Here is a 19,605-nt window from a genome sequence, read left to right as displayed (position 1 = left end):
GTGAAAAAGTTGGCTTAAAGCTCAACATTCAGAAGATGAAGATCATGGCATCTGGTCCCATCACTTCATGGGAAATAGATGGGGAAACAGTGGAAACAGTGTCAGACTTTGTTTGGGCTCCAAAGTCACTGCAGATGGTGACTGCAGCCATGAAATTAAAAGACGCTTACTCCTTGGAAGGAAGTTGTGACGAACCTAGGTAACATAGTCAAAAGCAGAGACATTACCTTGTCAACAAAGGTCCGTGTAGTCAAGGCTATGGTTTTTCCAGTGGTCATGTATATGGATGTGAGAGTTGGACTGTGAAGAAAGCTGTGCACCAAAGAATTGATGCTTTTGCTTTTCAACTGTGGTGTTGGAGAAGACTCTTGAGAGTCCCTTGGACTGCAAAGAGATCCAACCTGTCCATTCTAAAGATCAGCCCTGGGTATTCTTTGGAAGGAATGATGCTAAAGCTGAAACTCCAGTACTTTGGCCACCTCATGGGAAGAGTTGACTCATTGGAAAAGACTCTGATGCTGGGAGGGATTGGGGGCCAGAGGAGAAGGGGACGACAGAGGATGAGATGGCTGGATGGCATCACCGACTCAATGGATGTGAGTTTGAGTGAACTCCAGGAGATGGTGATGGACAGGGAGGCCTGGCGTGCTGCAACTCATGGGGTCACAAAGAGTCGGACACGACTGAGCCACTGAACTGAACTGGGTACTTTGGAATGCATCAAAAAATAAGATGGGATTTCTGTTGTGGTCCAGTGGTTAAGAATACACCTGCCAATGCAGGCGACATGGATTTGATCCCTAGTCCAGGAAGATCCCACATGCTGAAGAGCAACTAAGCCCATGCGTCACTACTACTGAAGCTTGCACTCCTCAACAAGAGAAGGCACTGCAATAAGCAGCCCATGCAATACCAGGAAGAGTGGCCCCCACTCCCTGCAACTAGAGAAAGCCTGCATTCAGGAATGAAGACCCAGAATAGCCATAAATAAATATTTAAAAAATAAGATGGCTTGCCATCATTTAAAAGTCTACAAATAACAAATGCTGGAGAGGATGCATATGGAGAAAAGGGAGCCCTCCTACTCTGTCTGTGGGAATGTAAATTCATATGGCCACTATGAAGAGCAGTTGGAGGTTCCTTAAGAAACTAAAAATAGAACTACCGTATGACCCAGCAATCCCACTCCTGGGCACATATCTGGAGAAAACCATACCTCAAAAAGATACATATACCCCAATGTTCATTGCAATACTATTTACAATAGCCAAGACATGGAAGCACCCTAAATGTCCATCAATAGACAAACGATCAAAGAAGTTGTGGCACACAATGTAATACTAGTCAGACATAAAAAGGAATGAAATAATGCCATTTGCAGCAACATGGATGGACCTAGAGATGATCATACTAAATGAAGTCAGACAAAGACAAATACCATATGATATCACACGTGTGGAATCTGAAATAAAATACAAATAATTTGTTTACAAACAGAAACAGACTCACAGTCATAGAAAACAAATTTATGATTACCAAAGGGAAACGTTGTGGGGAATAGATAAATTAGAGGTTTGGGATTAGCAGATACAAACTACTATATATAAAATAAACAATAAGGACCTACTGTATAGCATAGATAACTGTATTTAGTGTCCTGTAATAAACTGTAATGGAAAAGAATATGAAAAAGAAAATATATACATTTGTATATGTTTAACTGAATCACTTTGCTATACATCAGAAACTAACACAAAATTGTAAATCAACTATACTTCAATAAAATTTTTTTTACAAAGATTGCCTGATGGATGATGGATAGAGGAATGGATTTGTAGACAGATACACAATAAAGCGATATAGTTAAATGTTAGTGGTAGACTCCAGTGGTGGGTATACAGATGTTTATAAGATAATTATTCCATAAATATTTGACATTTTTTATACTGTGTTGAGAAAAAAAACTCCATGGTGTTTCTCAGAAGAAAGAAGGGAAAAGTGGGCTAGACTGAGGATCTCTTTCTGAGATCCTTGTAGATCTGCCTCCCTAAATGACTTTGGATGAACTGACCTCCACTCCCAGTTCTTGTGTAAACTGGTAGCTTCTTGGCCATATCAACAAGCATCTGCTTCTGGACCTCAGGTCTCTCTTCATTTTCATAGCGCTCCTTGTCTGTATAGGACAAGTGGAACTGCAAGGAAAAGTGAGAGGCAAGACTTACTTTCCAAGGTTCACAGAAAAGATTAAAGACAACAACAACATCTATTTAGATGAAAATATTTGTTACCTACCCTTTGATATTCAGGTACCAATTTGGCTTATAACTTTCTCTGGATAATTATCTCATTTATCTTATCTGGCTTTTATCTCAATATTCATAACTCTATGTGATAGGTAATACTGTTTTATAACCTAAGAAAATAAAATCTAAGTATCTTGTCTATGGTCATACTCAACACAACTAGTAAAAGCAGCAAAACTAAGACCCAAACCAATTCACCAAGACTTATGCCATTTCCACTCCACTATACCATAATATGATGTTGCATGTTAATAAGTGATACCTTGCTGCCAACAGTGTCAGACTTTATTTTTTGGGCTCCAAAATCACTGCAGATGGTGACTGCAGCCATGAAATTAAAAGACGCTTACTCCTTGGAAGGAAAGTTATGACCAACCTAGAGAGCATGTTCAAAAGCAGAGACATTACTTTGTCAACAAAGGTCCGTCTAGTCAAGGCTATGGTTTTTCCAGTGGTCATGTATGGATGTGAGAGTTGGACTGTGAAGAAGGCTGAGCGCCGAAGAATTGATGCTTTTGAACTGTGGTGTTGGAGAAGACTCTTGAGAGTCCCTTGGACTGCAAGGAGATTCAACCAGTCCATTCTAAAGAAGATCAGCCCCGGGTGTTCTTTGGAAGGAATGATGCTAAAGCTGAAACTCCAGTACTTTGGCCACCTCATGCGAAGGGTTAACTCTTTGGAAAAGACCCTGATGCTGGGAGGGATTGGGGGCAGGAGGAAAAGGGGACGACGATGGCTGGATGGCATCACCAACTCGATGGACGTGAGTTTGAGTGAACTTCGGGAGTTGGTGATGGACAGGGAGGCCTGGCATGCTGCGATTCATGGGGTCACAGAGTCAGACATGACTGAGCGACTGAACTGAACCAAACTGAACCTTGCTGCCAGGATCCTGTTGATGATAAACTATGCTTTTTATTAAGTTGTGAGTATTCTTCATAGGTGTCCTCTTGGAGAAGTTGGATGAGACTACTTGCAACGTTGTGTATTCTAATTTTGCAAATGAATAGATAATTGGATATTTTCACTATTTCAGAAGTTTTTAGTCTGGTATGGAGCTTGTTGCCATGTTTGTCCCACACTTTGCTAATCTTGCCAAAAAAAAAGGGCAATGATTTTCCAAAGTAATACAGACCTGTAAGTTTTCTTCTGTTTGGGCCAAACTATAGCAGAGGTGAAAAAGAAAAAGACCTGTGATCAGATTTTCTGGGTTTTAACTTCATCTCTGCCATTTAATAGTTCAAAAATCACTTTGGAAAATCAGACAGTTTCAACCTAAGTTTCTTCGTCTGTAAGATACATGAAATAATACTTACTTCACAAGATTGGTGTAAGATTGCTGGGTAATAAATAACCAGTAACTAAATGTCTCTTTTACAAGTAAAATTTCTTAAATCATTCAAATATTTGATATTGCCAATCTTTAAACTTTTAACTATCCTAGACAGCATGTAATAATGTTACTGTGATCTTAATTTGCACTCCTTTGACTACTAATGACATTCAGCACCGTTTTGAGTTTATCGCCCATTTGGGTATCTACCTGTGAAATGCCTATTCAAACCTTTTGTCCATTAGAAGTAATTGGGTTACATGTCTTTTTAAATTATTGATTTGTATTGTAATGATTTGAGTAATTTATATATTTTGGATACTAGTCCTTTGTTGAACGTTTTGTAAAATTCTGTGGCTTTCCCCTTTACTTCCTTTATGGTGCATTTTGAGGATCAGAAAATCCTGGTGGGAATGTAGAGTTATGCAACCACTTTGGAAAACTGTTTAACATTATCTATGTAGGCTAAATATATGCCAGCTCTATGACTCAGGAATTCCATTCCCAGTTATATACCTAAGAGAAATGAGTGTGTGTGCGTGTTTATGTTTGTGTGTATTCCAAAAGACAGGTATAAGATCATTCATAGCAGCTTTATTCATAACAGAAAAAATGGAAACAAGTGTCCCTTAATTGGTGAATTGATAAATAAATTGTGATAAAAGAGAATAACTAATAACAGTAAAAGGGAATGAACAACTGAAACATGCATCAGTATGAATGAATCTGGAAAACATTACCCTGAGTGAAAGGCTTACACACAACAGTATATACTATGATTCTTTTTTTGTGTGAGGTTCAAGAATAGGCAAAATTAATCCATGGTGGTTATCTCTGAGAGGAAATTGATTTGGAAAGGATATGAAGGAGATTTCTGAGGTGTTAGAAACATTCAAAATCTTAACATGGATAGTGATTATATGGGTGTAAATGTAGGTAAAATTTATGAAACCATACATTTTACAGCTTAGTTCTTGGAAAGAGTATGTATTTATACATCAATAAAATAGTAAAACAAATAAATTAATAAAATATTTAAGATAACTTAATGTATCTAACTTTAAAAACTACAAAGGTATAAAGTCAAACACTATTTTAAGAACCATACCTGTGGTACATTTTTATGGTATCATGTTATTCTAAAGTAGACTGGCTGCCTGTGAGTATGTGGAAATGCGTAGGGGAATTTTTGGCTATCACAATAAACATAGTGCACTACAGGCATTTAACAGGTGGAGGCCCAGGTAGCCAAGGATTCTGCGATGAACCTTACAGACACACACATTAAGACATTTTGCAGCCAGAAGTCTGTAGATCAATATTATAAAATGTTAACTAAATAACGCAAATTTAATATAAAAACAAATGGCAATTTTGTTTTCTTATAAGAAAAAATTATATTAATTGGAAAGTGTAAAGTTTTATTTTTTAATTTATTTTTATCTTTTTATTGAAGTATAGCTGATTTAAAAGTATAAAGTTTTAAACAATTCTTGCTAATGTGGATAATTAAAAGTAACACCTTGAGGGATGTTCTTGGGACTGTAACTTTGTCGTCTTATACTGTTCCAGCTTGAAAAGCAGAGACAATATTGTTACAGCTTGTATGTGATGAAACCTTGTGGTTGTACAACAAGTAGGCTTTGGTTTAGAATAAGATGTCATGCCTGGATGTCCTATTTCTGGCACTAAGCAAATGTTTTTAATGATTAGAATGCAATGAGCCAGCAAATGTGTTTTAAGTAGGACAACTGGTGATAAATCAGGATGTATTTGGTATTCAGTTCAGTTCAGTCTCTCAGTCACATCCGACTCTTTGCAACCCCATGAATTGTAGCACGCCAGGCCTCCCTGTCCATCACCAACTTCCGGAGTTCACCCAAACTCATGTCCATCGAGTTGGTGATGCTATCCAGACATCTCATCCTCTGTATTTGGTATTAGAGAAATTAATATTATGGCTATCAAATAGGCCCAAATGATTCACCTTTTTTATATGGGAGTGTAGATTATGCAACCACTTTGGGAAACTTTGGCATTATCTCTGTGGTGTTGGAGAAGACTCTTGAGAATCCCTTAGACTGCAAGGAGATCCAGCCAGTCCATTCTAAAGGAGATCAGTCCTGGATGTTCTTTGGAAGGAATGATGCTAAAGCTGAAACTCCAGTACTTTGGCTACCTCATGTGAAGAGTTGACTCATTGGAAAAGACTCTGATGCTGGGAGGAATTGGGGGCAGGAGGAGAAGGGGACGACAGAGGATGAGATGGCTGGATGGCATCACTGACTCGATGGACGTGAGTTTGAGTGAACTCCAGGAGATGGTCATGGACAGGGAGGCCTGGCGTGCTGCAATTCATGGGGTCGCAAAGAGTCAGACACGATGAGCGACTGAACTGACTGACCTAAGCAAAACATATGCCAAAATATTCACTTTTTATTTTTTCCAATTAAAAATGATGAACTGTTACTGCTAAGTCATTTCAGTTATGTCCGACTCTGTGTGACCCCATAGACGGCAGCCCACCAGGCTCCCCTGTCCCTGAGATTCTCCAGGCAAGAACACTGGAGTGGGTTGCTATTTCCTTCTCCAGTGCATGAAAGTGAAAAGTGAAAGTGAAGTCGCTCAGTTGTAACCGACTCTTAGCGACCCCATGGACTGCAGCCTACCAGGCTCCTCCATCCATGGGATTTTCCAGGCAAGAGTATTGAGTGGGTTACCATTTCCTTCTCCAGGGGTTATGTATTGGGGGGGGGGGGTCTTCTTTTTGCCTTCTCCGAAAAATGATGAACATGTGGCCTTAAATGTTAGACATTTGCAGTGATTAGCTAAATCCATGCTGATTATCATCATCCATGCTGATTTCCCCAGCAATCTTTTATGTGTGGTTATTCTCCATTTTTTTGTTCCACTGTGTTGCTTCAGGTTCTAAAATTAGACACTTGAGCCCTCCAAGGGATATTTTCATTTATGTATAGCTGTCAGCTGTTTTTTTGTGGGGAGTGGATAGAGGCTGGTATCTTCTACTCTGCCATCTTTCTGACATCACTCAGTCAAATCTTTTTCTTCTTTTTTCTTCCTTTCATTTTCAACCTATTTACGTCTTTGGTTCTAAAGTGAGCCACTTATAGACAGCATCAGTTCAGTTCAGTTCAGTTCAGTCGCTCAGTCCTGTCCAACTCTTTACGACCCCATGAATTGCAGCATGCCAGGCCTCCCTGTCCATCACCAACTCCTGGAGTTCACCCAGACTCACGTCCATAGAGTCAGTGATGCCATCCAGCCATCTCATCCTCTGCCGTCCCCTTCTCCTCCTGCCCCCAATCCCTCCCAGCATCAGAGTCTTTTCCAATGAGTCAACTCTTCGCATGAGGTGGCCAAAGTACTGGAGTTTCACCTTTAGCATCATTCCTTCCAAAGAAATCCAGATAGATAATAATATTTATCTATTATGCAAATATCTGCCTTTTAATGAAATATTTATATTTAAGTAAACATATTTCAAATCATTACTCATAAAAAACTTTTGCCATTTTCTACTTTCTATATGTGTAATGTCTCATGTTCCTCAATTCTTGCATTACTACCTTACTTTGTGTTTTATAAAAATTTATTGGAACAGAATTCATTTACAATGTTGTATTAATTTCTGGCATACAGCAACGTGATTTGGTTATGCATGTGAAGTTGCTCAGTCGTGTCTGACTCTTGGCGACCCCATGGACTGTGGCCTACCAGGCTTCTCCATCCATGGGATTTTCCAGGCAAGAATACTGGATTGGGTTGCCATTTCCTTCTCCAGGGGATCTTCCCGACCCAGGGATTGAACCCAGGTCTCCCACATTGCAGGCAGATGCTTTACCATCTGAGCCATCAGGGAAGGCTTGGTTATGCATATATATATATATATACACACACACACACACACACACATATATATATATATATATTTACATTTTTTTGGATTCTTTTCTCATACAGGCGAACAGGTTATCATAGAATATTGAGTATAGTTCCCTGTGCTATACAGTAGGTCCTTGCTGGTTATCTATCTTGTGTGTAGTCACGTGTGTATGTTCATCCCAAGCTCCTGATTTATCCATCTCCACAATGTTTCCCCTTTGGCAACCATAAGTTTGTTTTTGATATCTGTAAGTTTGTTTCTGTTTTATAAATAAGTTCTTTGGTATCATTTAAAAAACTTAAGATTCCACATACGAGATATCATATGATATTTGTCTTTCTCTGTGTTTAATTTTATTTTGTATGTGTACAATTTTAAGTGGGAAAACTAAAATCAGTACTTTTCCTAATGTTAGGAGGCTGTTGAAATTTCTTCCGTTGTTTGATTTCCTACTTTGGAAACTAATCCATGTTACAGTAATCACATGTTATAAGTACCTGATATGATTAGTAATTTTTCATGTACCCTCCCAAATATTGCATGAAACACTTTCATTCAAGGGAACACAGTTTGAAAATGATCAATTTAACTATTGTAATTTTTCTCATTGTCTCACTGAGTTCTAAATTATTACAGTTTCATAGAATTCAACTAGATGAGTCCTCAGAATCCAAGTGATTCCTTGTTTCGCTCATTATCTCAACAATGCAGGTAGTAGTTTCCTCCTTCAATAGACTATGTTAATTTTAACTTACATTTATCACTCCAAGTCCTTTTTAAAGATTACCTTGAATCTTTCTTTTGTAATGGAAGGTTATTTGCTCCTCTTTTTGCCCTCTTCTTGCCTTATTGGCATTTCTACTTTCCTTTGTCTTCAGTTTTTATGAAGTAACCAGTATTCTTACCTTTTGGTTTGGCTGTTGTGGGAGTGTAAAAATAGACTTCCAGTAGGTCCAGGTAAAGAACACAAAGATAGCATGGTAGAATATGAGGTAGATAACTGAAATTTAAGGGAAAAAAAATCAGCATTTATGTTATATTTTCACCCATTTCTGAGTTCAGAAAGATGTAAAGCTCAACAAAAAATCTCTGTTTTCCTATTACCAAGTATTTTCTAGTATTATTATGAAAGGTTAATTTTTACCTTTTCCCCACACAGTGACAGAAACAATTTATAATGCCAAATTTGGAATCAGAGACTTTCTGGGAGTTGCATATTTTAAAAGTTGCCACATGATCCTGGGAATAAAGGGGAAATGTCCCTTATGATAATGTGAGGGGGAGCTACTGTTGCCGATTGTCATTCTCTCTGCCACTAAGCATACTAAAAGATAATAATGATAGTATTCACACAGTGCTATAGAGTTTACAATGTGCTTTCATAATGTTATCTAATTTTATTTTTTCAACACATTTGTGAGATAAGTAATAAGTAGATAAGCAATGAGATAAGTAATAAGTAGATAAGCAATGAGATAAGTAATAAGTAGATAAGCAATAAGGACAGTTGATCAACTATCAGGGTAGTCGATTATCCAAAGTCACACAGCTACTATACAATGTGCATGTGTGCTAAGTCATTTCAGTCATGTCTGACTCTTTGCGACCCTATGGACTGTAGCCCTCTAGGCTCCTCAGTTCATGGGATTCTCCAGGCGATAATACTGGAGTGGGTTCCCATGCCCTCCTCCAGGGGATCTTCCAGATCCAAGGATCGAACCAGCGTCTCTTACGTCTCTTGCATTGGCAGGTGGGTTCTTACCAGGAGTGCCACCTGGGTGGCCTCCACTATACAGAGTAGCCAGGTCTTAAACACAGGGCTTCTGACTCTAAATCACAAGTTTTTCTCTTCAGTTGCCCCAGCGACTACACACTTTTGAAATGTGAGATGTAGTTTTGAGACATCTGTGGCTCCCCATCTCTTTTTATACTCTTTGTCTCCTAGATAGCTTTTCTGATACAGGAACATTCAGTATTCTCCAGAGCCATTTTGAGACTAAATGTCATTTTACTGTTTCATTGTGAATCCTTGTATGATAAAGTTTTATTACTTCAATCTATGAGGAAGACTCAAGGGAATGATGTGACTCGAGACCAAGTTAATAGGGCCGATTCTCTCACATATTTATAATAGAATGGAAAAAAGCTGGCACAGTGCTCTCAGCCCTGTGGTAGGATCTTTTTAATGGCTTGTTTTGTGTAATTATGAAATATCATTTCAAATTCAAGCAATAGAAAGCAAATGTCCACCACACACACATATATAACCTCCTCCCTCTCCCTCCTAAAGTAAAATACTTATTTTGTGTTTGATGTGTATCTTTCCAGATCCTCTATTTTCATGTCTATATATATATATATGTACAAATACAATACACATATGTAATTTTTGTTATAATAAAATTTTTTCATTGTATTTTGAAAGGTAATACATTCAAAAGGTTGAAAATAGTACACAGTGAAAAGTCTCCCTTCTATCCTTGTCCTTTAGCCATCCAGATTCCCTCCCTGGAAGCAACAAATGTCATACTGTCATGACTTTATTCTTCATCCTATCAGGTTTTATGAACATAAAGGCACCAAAACTATGGGCTTTTTAAAACAAATAGCACTGTTTTGCATTCTACTTCTATTTCACTTGCTATGAGTTGGAGAGCATTCCACTTAGTACAACTTGAGAGAGTGAGCTTCCTTATTTTCCTTTTAAAAAGCGACATGGATTAAGATTTAACAGAACTTTCCTGAAAGACACCTCTTCGCAAAAAAAGCCTCCATACAGAAAAGGAGGGAATCCCTCAAGAAACAGTTTCCACTGAATCAGAGACCTCCATTGTGTTCTTGTGCACTGAAATTTGGAACTCAAGTTAAGGCCCTTTCATTTCTGGTGAAATTCCTCTTGGTAGATTCAACCTAGGCTGGTCTTTGGAGAGAGATCAAGCCCTGAGTCGCTGGAAAGGGAGCACTGACTCCTAGACACTAGACAACCAGAGAACTAACCCTGCTGCTGCTGCTGCTGCTGCTAAGTTGCTTCAGTTGTGTCCGACTCTGTGCGACCCCATAGATGGCAGCCCACCAGGCTCCCCCGTCCCTGGGATTCTCCAGGCAAGAACACTGGAGTGGGTTGCCATTTCCTTCTCCAATGCATGAAAGTGAAAAGTGAAAGTGAAGTCGCTCAGTCGTATCCGACTCTTCACGACCCCATGGACTGCAGCCTACCAGGCTCCTCCGTCCATGGGATTTTCCAGGCAAGAGTACTGGAGTGGGTTGCCATTGCAGAGGAATGTCAAATAGTGAGAACTCACACAAAGGAAACCACTGAATACAAGATCTGGCATCACCCAACCACCAGTAGCACCCTGTGCAGGACGCCTCATCTAAACAACAAACAAAACAAAAATACAAACGTAATCATCAGCAGACAGGATAACCACCTCACTCAGTTTGCCCATGAGAGGAAAAACAAACAAAAGCTCAGCACAAATATCACCCTAATTGAAGCTTACACAAACCACTGGACCAAACTTAGGAGGGCAGAAACCAAAAGGAAGAAAGAATTCAACCTTGAAACCTGGGAAAAGGAGACCTCAAACACACTATGCTAAAAAAAAAAAAGAAAAAAAAAATTTAAAGTCAGAGAAACTACACAAATGAAGGAACAAACTAGAAACATAGAAGTCCAAATAAATGAAGAGGAAATAGGCAAACTCCCTGAAAAATAATTCAGAAATAATGACAGTAAAGATGATCAAAAATCCTGAAAACAAAATGGAGAAAATGCAAGAATCAATTAACAAAGACCTAGAAGAATTAAAGAATAAACATACAGAAACAAACAACACAATCACTGAAATTAAAAATACTCTAGAAGGAATCAACAGCAGAATACCTAAAGCAAAAGAATGAATCAGTGAGCTGGAAGATAAAATGGTGGAAATAACTACTGAAGAGCAGAATAGAGTAAAAAGAATGAAAAGAACTGAGGACGGTCTCAGAGACCTCTGGGACAATATCAAATGCATCAACATTTGAATAACAGGGGTCCCAGAAAAAGAAGAGAAAAAGAAAGGGTATGAGAAAATTTTTGAAGATACTATAGTTGATAATTTCCCCAACATGGAAAAGGAAATAATCAAGTCCAAGAGGCACAAAGAGTCCCATACAGGATAAATCCAAGGAGAAACAATGCCAAGACACATACTAATCAAACTATGAAGACTAAACACAAAGAAAGAATATTAAAAGCAGCAAGGGAGAAACAAGTGACATATAAGGGAAACCCCATACGTTTAACAGCTGATCTTTCAGCAGAAACTCTGCAGGCCACAGGGGAATGGCAGGATATATTTAAAGTACTGAAAGGGAAAAATCTACAACCAAGGTTACTGTACCTGGCAAGGATTTCATTCAACATTGATGGAGAAATAAACAGCTTTTCAGACAAGCAAAAGTTAAGAGGATTCAGTACCACAAAACCAGCTTTACAACAAATGTTAAAGGGACTTATATAGCCCAGAAATACAAAGGAAGAAAAAAGATCTACAAAATCAACCCCAAACAATTAAGAAAATGACAATAGGAACACATATATCAATAATTACTTTAAATAGAAATGGATTAAATGCTCCAACCAAAAGACACAGACTAGCTGAAGGGATACAAAAATAAGACCCATAAATATCCTGTTTACAAGAAACCCACTTCAGACCTCAGGACACATATAGACTGAAAGTGAGAGGATGGAAAAATATATTCCATGCAAATGGGAAGCAAGAGAAAGCTGGAATAGCAATCCTCATATCAGACAAAATAGAGCTTAAAATAAAGAAGATTACAAGATAAGGAAGGCTACTACATAACGATCAACAGATCAATCCAAGAGGAAGACATAACAATTGTAAATACCTATGCACCCAACATAGGAGCACCTCAATACATAAGACAAACACTAACAGACATAAAAGGAGAAACTGACAGTAACACAATAATAGTAGGAGACTTTAACGCCCCACTCACACCAAAGGACAAATCATCAAAACAGAACATTAATAAGGAAACACAAGTATTAAATGGTACATTAGATGAGATGGATCTCATTGATATCTTCAGGACATTCCATCCAAATGCAGAAGAATACACCTTCTTCTCAAGTGCACATGGAACATTCTCCAGGATAGACCACATCCTGGGTCACAAATCAAACCTCAGTAAATTTAAGAAAATTGAAATCGTATTAAGCATCTTCTCCAACCACAATGCTATAAGATTAGATATCAATTGCAAGAAAAAAACTGTAAGAAACACAAACATATGGAGATTATACAACACATTTCTAAATAACCAACAGGCTACTAAAGAAATCAAAATGGAAATCAAAAAATTTCTAGACACAAATGACAATGAAAACCCAACAACTCAAAACCTATGGGATGCCGTGAAAGCAGTTCTAAGAGGGAAGTTTATAGCAATACAATCCTACCTCAAGAAACAAGAAAAACATCAAATAGACAACCTAACTTTACTCCTAAAACAACTGGAAAAAGAAGAACCAAAAAACCCACAAAAATTAGTAGAATGAAAGAAATCATAAAGATCCAAGCAGAAATAAATGAAAAAGAAAGAAACAATAGTAAAGATTAATAAAACCAAAAGCTGGTTCTTTGAGAAGATAAACAAAATTGATAAACCTTTAGCCAGACTCATCAAGAAAAAGAGAGAAAAATCAAATCAACAAAATTATAAATGATAAAGGAGAAGTTACAACATACAATGCAGAAATACAAAGGATTATAAGAGACTATTATGAACACCTATATGGCAATAAAATGGACAGATTCTTAGAAAAGTTCAATTTCTTCCAGATTCACCTGGAAGAAATGGACAGATTCTTAGCAAAGTTCAATCTTCCAAGACTGAAACAGGAAGAAATAGAAATTATGAGTGACCCAATTACAAGCACTGAAATTGAAGCTGTGATAAAAAAAAAAAATCTTCCGAAAAACAAGCCCAAGACTAGGTGGCTTCACGGGAGAATTCTATCAAGCATTTAGAGAAGAGCTAATGCCTATCCTTCTAAAACTCTTTCAAAAACTTGCAGAGGAAGGAACACTTCCAAACTCATTCTACGAGGCCACCATCACCCTGATACCAAAACCAGACAAAGACAAAACAAAAAAAGAAAACTACAGGTCAATATCACTGATGAACATAGATGCAAAAATCCTTAACAAAATTTTAGCAAACAGAAGCCAGCAACACATCAAAAAGCTCATAAAACCATGATCAAGTTGGGTTTATTCCAGGGATGCAAGGATTCTTCCATATATGAAAATCAATCAATGTGATACACTGCATGAACAAATTGAAAGATAAATACCATATGATAATCTCAATAGATGCTGAAAAAATCCTTTGACAAAATTCAGCACCTATTCACAATGAAAACTCTTGAGAAAATGTGCATGAAAGGAATCTACCTCAACATAGTAAATGCCATATATGATAAGCCTACAGCAAACATTATTCTCTGTGGTGAAAAACTGAAAGCATTCCTCCTAAGATGAGGAAAAAGACAAGGGTCCTACCTAAGGAGACAGAAGAACTGTACACAGAAAATTACAAGACACTAATGAAAGAAATCAAGGATGTCATAAACAGATGGGAGAGATATTCCATGTTCCTGGATAGGAAGAATCAATATTGTGAAAATGACTATACTACCAAATGCAATCTACAGATTCAATGCAATCCCTATCAAATTACCAATGGCATTTTTCACAGAACTAGAAAAAAAATTCACAATTCATATGGAAACACAGAAGACTCCAAATAGCCAAAGCAGTCTTGATAAAGAATGGAGCTGGAGGAACAAACCTTCCTGACTTAAGATTATACTACAAAGCTACGGCCATCAAGACAGTATGGTATGGGCACACCAACAGAAATATAGACCAATGGAACAAGATAGAAAGCCCAGAAATAAACCTGTGCACCTATGGGTACCTTAGTTTTGACAAAGAAGGCAAGAATATACAATGGGGCAAAGACAGCCTCTTCAATAAATGGTGCTGGGAAAACTGGACAGCTACATGTAAGAGAATGAAATTAGAAGACTTCCTAACACTTTACATAAAGATAAACTCAAAATGGATTAAAGACCTAAATGTAAGACCAGAAACTATAAAACTCTTAGAGGAAAACATAGGCAGAACACTCGATGACATAAATCAAAGCAAGATCCTCTATGACCCACCTCCTAGAGTAATGGAAATAAAAACAAAAGTAAACAAGTAAGACCTGATTAAACTTAAAAGCTTTTGCACAGCAAAGGAAACTGTAAGCAAGGTGAAAAGACAACCCTCAGAATGGGAGAAAATAATAGCAAATGAAACTACTGACAAAGGATTAATTTCCAAAATATACAAGGAGCTCATACAATTCAATACCAGAAAAAGACAACCTAATCAAAACATGGGAAAAAGACCTAAACAGACATTTGTCCAAAGAAAACAAACATATGGCTAACAAACACATGAAAAGATACTCAACATTGCTCATTATTCAAGAAAGGGAAATCAAAGCTACAATGAGATATACCTCACACCAGTCAGAATGGCCATCATCAAAAAATCTACAAACAATAAATGTTGGAGAGAGTGTGGAGAAAAGGGAACACTCTTGCACTGTTGGTGGGAATGTAAATTGATACAGCCACTATGGAAGATGGTATGGAGATTTCTTAAAAAACTAGGAAGAAAAGTACTATATGACCCAGCAATCCCACTCCTAGGCATTTACCCTGAGGAAACCAAAATTGAAAAAGACACATGTATCCCATTGTTCACTGCAGCACTATTTACAATAGCTAGAACCTGGAAGCAACCTAGATGTCCATCGACAGATGAATGGATAAAGTTGTGGTACATATATACACAATGGAATATTACTCAGCCATAAAAAGGAACACAGTTGAGCCAGTTCTAATGAGGTGGATGAACCTAGAACCTATTATACAGAGTGATGTGAGTCAGAAAGAGAAAGATAAATATCATATTCTAATGCATACATATGAAATCTATAAAAATGGTACTGAAGAATTTATTTACAGGGAAACAATGGAGAAATAGACATAGAGAATAGACTTATGGGCACGGGGAGAGGGGAGGAGAGGGTGAAATGTATGGAAAGAGTAACGTGGAAACTTAAATTACCATATGTAAAATAGATAGCCAATGAGAATGTGCTGTATGGCTCAGGAACTGAAACAGTGGCTCTGTGTCAGCCTGGAGGGGTGGGGTGGGGAGGGAGATAGGAGGGAGGTTCAAAAGGGAGGGGATATATGTATACCTATGGCTGATTCATGTTGATGTTTGACAGAAAACAACAGAATTCTATAAAGCAATTATCCTTTAACAAAAAATAAGTTAATTAAAAAAAATTATCAGATTTTGTTTCATCCTTAACCTCTGCAGTGACTAAAGGACTTCCACTTCTTTATTCCCTTCTACACTGTTTTCATTTTATGAGATTCTATTACTTTTATAATTGAGAAAATAAAGTTTTGTTAAGTTCATCCTTGAGAAATTATTAAATAAATTATAGCATATCAACACCACGGAATACCTTGAGGTCATTAAAAAATTAAATATGTTTGTATATACTAATATTGAAGGACACCTATGATATATTATTAAGTGAAAAAAACTAAATCATAGGACAATATGCACAGTATCATCCAGATTAAAAATCAACCAATCCTATATAAATTATAGAAATCCATAATCATTTGTTTGTATGTAAATACACAGAGAAAGATCTAGAAGATATAAATCCAATCAAATATACTAGTTAACTGTGAATAGACATTGATGGGGTGGAGTCAATGTGAGGAAGACCTTTTTCTTATATATTTTTTATAGCTTGAATTTTCAATAAACATTATTTTTGTAACAAAATTATATTAATGTAAGTCAGTATATTGATATTATTATATTATATGTAATTATCATAATTACATTAATATTAAAATCAACATAATATTCTTTTAGAAGTGGGTTAGTGCATAAAGAGAGCTTTTGTCTGGTCCCCAAATCCTCCTTATAAAGTAATTTTACAATAATAAATATAAAACAGTGTGTTATACCCATGCAGTTACAATCAATTAATTTATAACAAAGGAGGCAAAAACATCTAAAAGAATGAAATTAGATCATTTTCTCACATCATATACAAAAATAAACTCAAAATGGATTAAAGACCTAAATGTAAGACTAGAAACCATAAAAATCCTAGAAGAGAATGTAGGCAGAACACTCTGACATAAATCATAGTAATATTTTTTGGATCTGTCTCCTAAGGCAAAGAAAACAAAAGCAAAAACAAACAAATGGGAACTAATTTAAATTATAAGCTTCTGCAGAGCAAATGAAATCACTAACTAAATGAAAAGACAACCTACCAAATGGGAGAACATATTTGCAAATGATAAAGGGTTAATATCCAAAATATGTAAATAGCTAATACAATTCAACATTAAAAAAAAAAAAAAAAACAGCCAAGTAAAAAAAATGGGCAGAAGACTTAAATATTCATTTTTTCCAAAGAAGACATACAGGTGGTCAACAGGTACATGAAAAGCTGTTCAACATTGCTAATCATTAGAGAAATGAAAATCAAAACCACAATGAGATGTCACTTCACAACTATCAGAATGGCTATCATCAAAACGAACACAAATAATAAATGTTGGCAAGGATGTGGGAAAAAGGGAACCTTCATACACTGTTTGTAGGAATGTGAATTGGTGCATCTACTATGGAAAACAGAATGGAGGTTTCTCAAAGAAACTAAAACTAGAACTATCACATGACCTAGCAATTTTACTTCCTGGGTATATATCGACAGAAAACAAAATCACTAATTTGAAAAGATACATGCACTCCAATGTTCATATGGGAACAACCTAAGTATCCATCAACAGAAGAACAAATACACACACACACACACACAATATACATATATACATATATATATATATATATATACAATGGTATACTACTCAGCCATAAAAAGAATGAAATTTTGCCTTTTGCAACAACAGGGATGGGCTTGGAGGGTATCATGCTTAGTGAAGTAAGTCAGACAGAGGAAGACAAATACTGTATGTTATCACTTACATGTAGAATCTAGGAAATAAAACAAACTAGTGATTATAGTAAAAAAGAAACAAACTCACAGGTGTAGAGAACAGTCTAGTGATTACCAGTGGGAGAGAGAAGTGGGGAGGAGCAAGGAGGGGTAGGGGATAAAGAGGTACAAACTACTATGTATGAAATAAATAAGCAACAAGGATGTATTGTACAAGACAGAGATTGAGTATAATCTATAAAAATTTTGAATCACTATTGTATCTGACACTAATATAATATTATGAACCAACTACAATGTAATTTTTTTTAAAAAAAGGAAACAAGGTTGGTTTCTTCTGAGGCCTCTTCTCCTGGTTAGTAAATGGTGATCTTCCTGTCTCTTCACATGGTCTTCCCACTGTGTGTGTCTTTCTCCTAATCTCCTTTGTTTTTATAAGGACAGCAGTCATATTGGTTAAAGCCCACCCTAGCTACCTCATTTTTACTTAATTACTTCTTTAAAGATTCTACCTTGAAATACAGTCACATTCTAAGTTACTCGGGGTTAGGATTTCAGCATATGAATTTTGAAGGAACACAATTAAGCCCATAACAGTTCTATTATTTAGAATTGCATCTATTTCTAAAAATGTAAATAATTATAATCATTTTTAACTTTAAATGAGAAACTAGAGAATTTAGCATGCAAAACATTCAAAATACAAATTAATTCTCACATAATGAGTTAAATGTTTGCTTAAACTGATTGATAGCCCTTTTTGGAGATGCACCACTGTGGTCAACACATTACTCTTGATTACATATGGATTGCCTTATAGATTGTGCCTAATCTCATTCCTAAATTCATCCCTTAGCCTCACTAATCCTTGGAGTCTACCAAATTTTTAACCTGAGGCTCATCCCATAGCCTCACTTCAGTGGTAGAGGAGCACGACTTTCTACTCTAGATTTTCAAAATATAGATAGCATGATGCTGAATGAGATTATCCATGCAAAATACTCTTATGAAAGCAAAATACATTATTATTCTTCTTTCTAGTACAGTGTATGAAAGAACATATGGACTCATGTCTTAAAAGAATTTTGGAGTTCTGTATAATCAAGGATGACATAATGTATAGTATCTGGACTGTGGTTCAGATGATCTGAGCTTTAGTCCTTTCTGTGCACTAGAATCATTTGATAAAATATTTATAAGGGCAGTAGTAGGAATAATAGTACTGAAATATACTATTTTTCTCAGAAGAAAGATCTTTTAGGTTTTTTCCAATGTTAATAACAATAGTATCTACTGTTACTTATTTTGTACTTAACATATGCCATGCACTATGCCAAGAGACTTATATACAACATCTCCTTTGGTGCTCCAAATAACCATGAAAGGTAGGTATTGTTATTCTCATTTTATGGAAGAAGAAAGTGAAATTTAGGTTAAGTTCCCCAAGGTCATATATATAGTAAGTGGCAAAGTCAAGATTTGATCCCTGGTACATCTGACACCAAAGTCTGCTAGTTTGCTACTTAATAGTACATTAGAGATTGAAATTTTATCAGAAACTATATTAGTTTCCTAGGGCTATCATAACAAATTATCACAAACTGGGTGACTTGAAACAACAGAAATTTATTTTCTTATAGTTCAGGAGACAAGAAGTCTGACATTAAGGTCTAGTTCCCTCTGAAGGCTCCTGGGGAGGATCCTTCCTTGCCTCTTCCCAGCTTCTGGCCACTCCTGGCAGTCTTTGGTGTTCCTTTGTGGTGACACAACTCTAATCTCTGCTTCTGTTTTCACATGGTCATCTTCCTTCTGTGTCTGTGTATTCAAAATTTTCTCTTCTTATAAGGACACCAGCCATAGGGTCCACCCTAAACCACTGTGACCTCATCTTGATTTCACCTGCAAAGACACTATTTTAAAAT

At 36.6% G+C, this 19,605-nt stretch overlaps 1 protein-coding gene across 4 annotated transcripts in view; it reads right to left on the bottom strand.

Annotated features, from left to right (window-relative positions):
- Positions 1-19,605, bottom strand: part of ZDHHC15 (zinc finger DHHC-type palmitoyltransferase 15) — a 99,285-nt gene that overhangs the window by 49,550 nt on the left and 30,130 nt on the right. For all 4 annotated transcript variants that reach the window (XR_011565409.1, XM_070784971.1, XM_070784973.1 and 1 more), the window contains exons 3-4: positions 8,446-8,540; positions 2,072-2,192 (exon numbers count right to left, since the gene is read on the bottom strand). Coding sequence is in view for 3 of the 4 variants with exons in the window: in XM_070784971.1 (XP_070641072.1) it covers positions 2,072-2,192; positions 8,446-8,540 (216 nt within the window). In the remaining variant the exon portion in view is untranslated. The remainder of the gene's footprint in view (positions 1-2,071; positions 2,193-8,445; positions 8,541-19,605) is intronic.

The sequence above is a fragment of the Bos indicus genome, chromosome X (assembly GCF_029378745.1).
Source record: "Bos indicus isolate NIAB-ARS_2022 breed Sahiwal x Tharparkar chromosome X, NIAB-ARS_B.indTharparkar_mat_pri_1.0, whole genome shotgun sequence".
NCBI classification, from domain to species: Eukaryota; Metazoa; Chordata; class Mammalia; order Artiodactyla; family Bovidae; genus Bos; species Bos indicus.
Note: the sequence above shows the minus strand (reverse complement) of the source record. Positions and strands in the feature narration are given on the sequence as shown.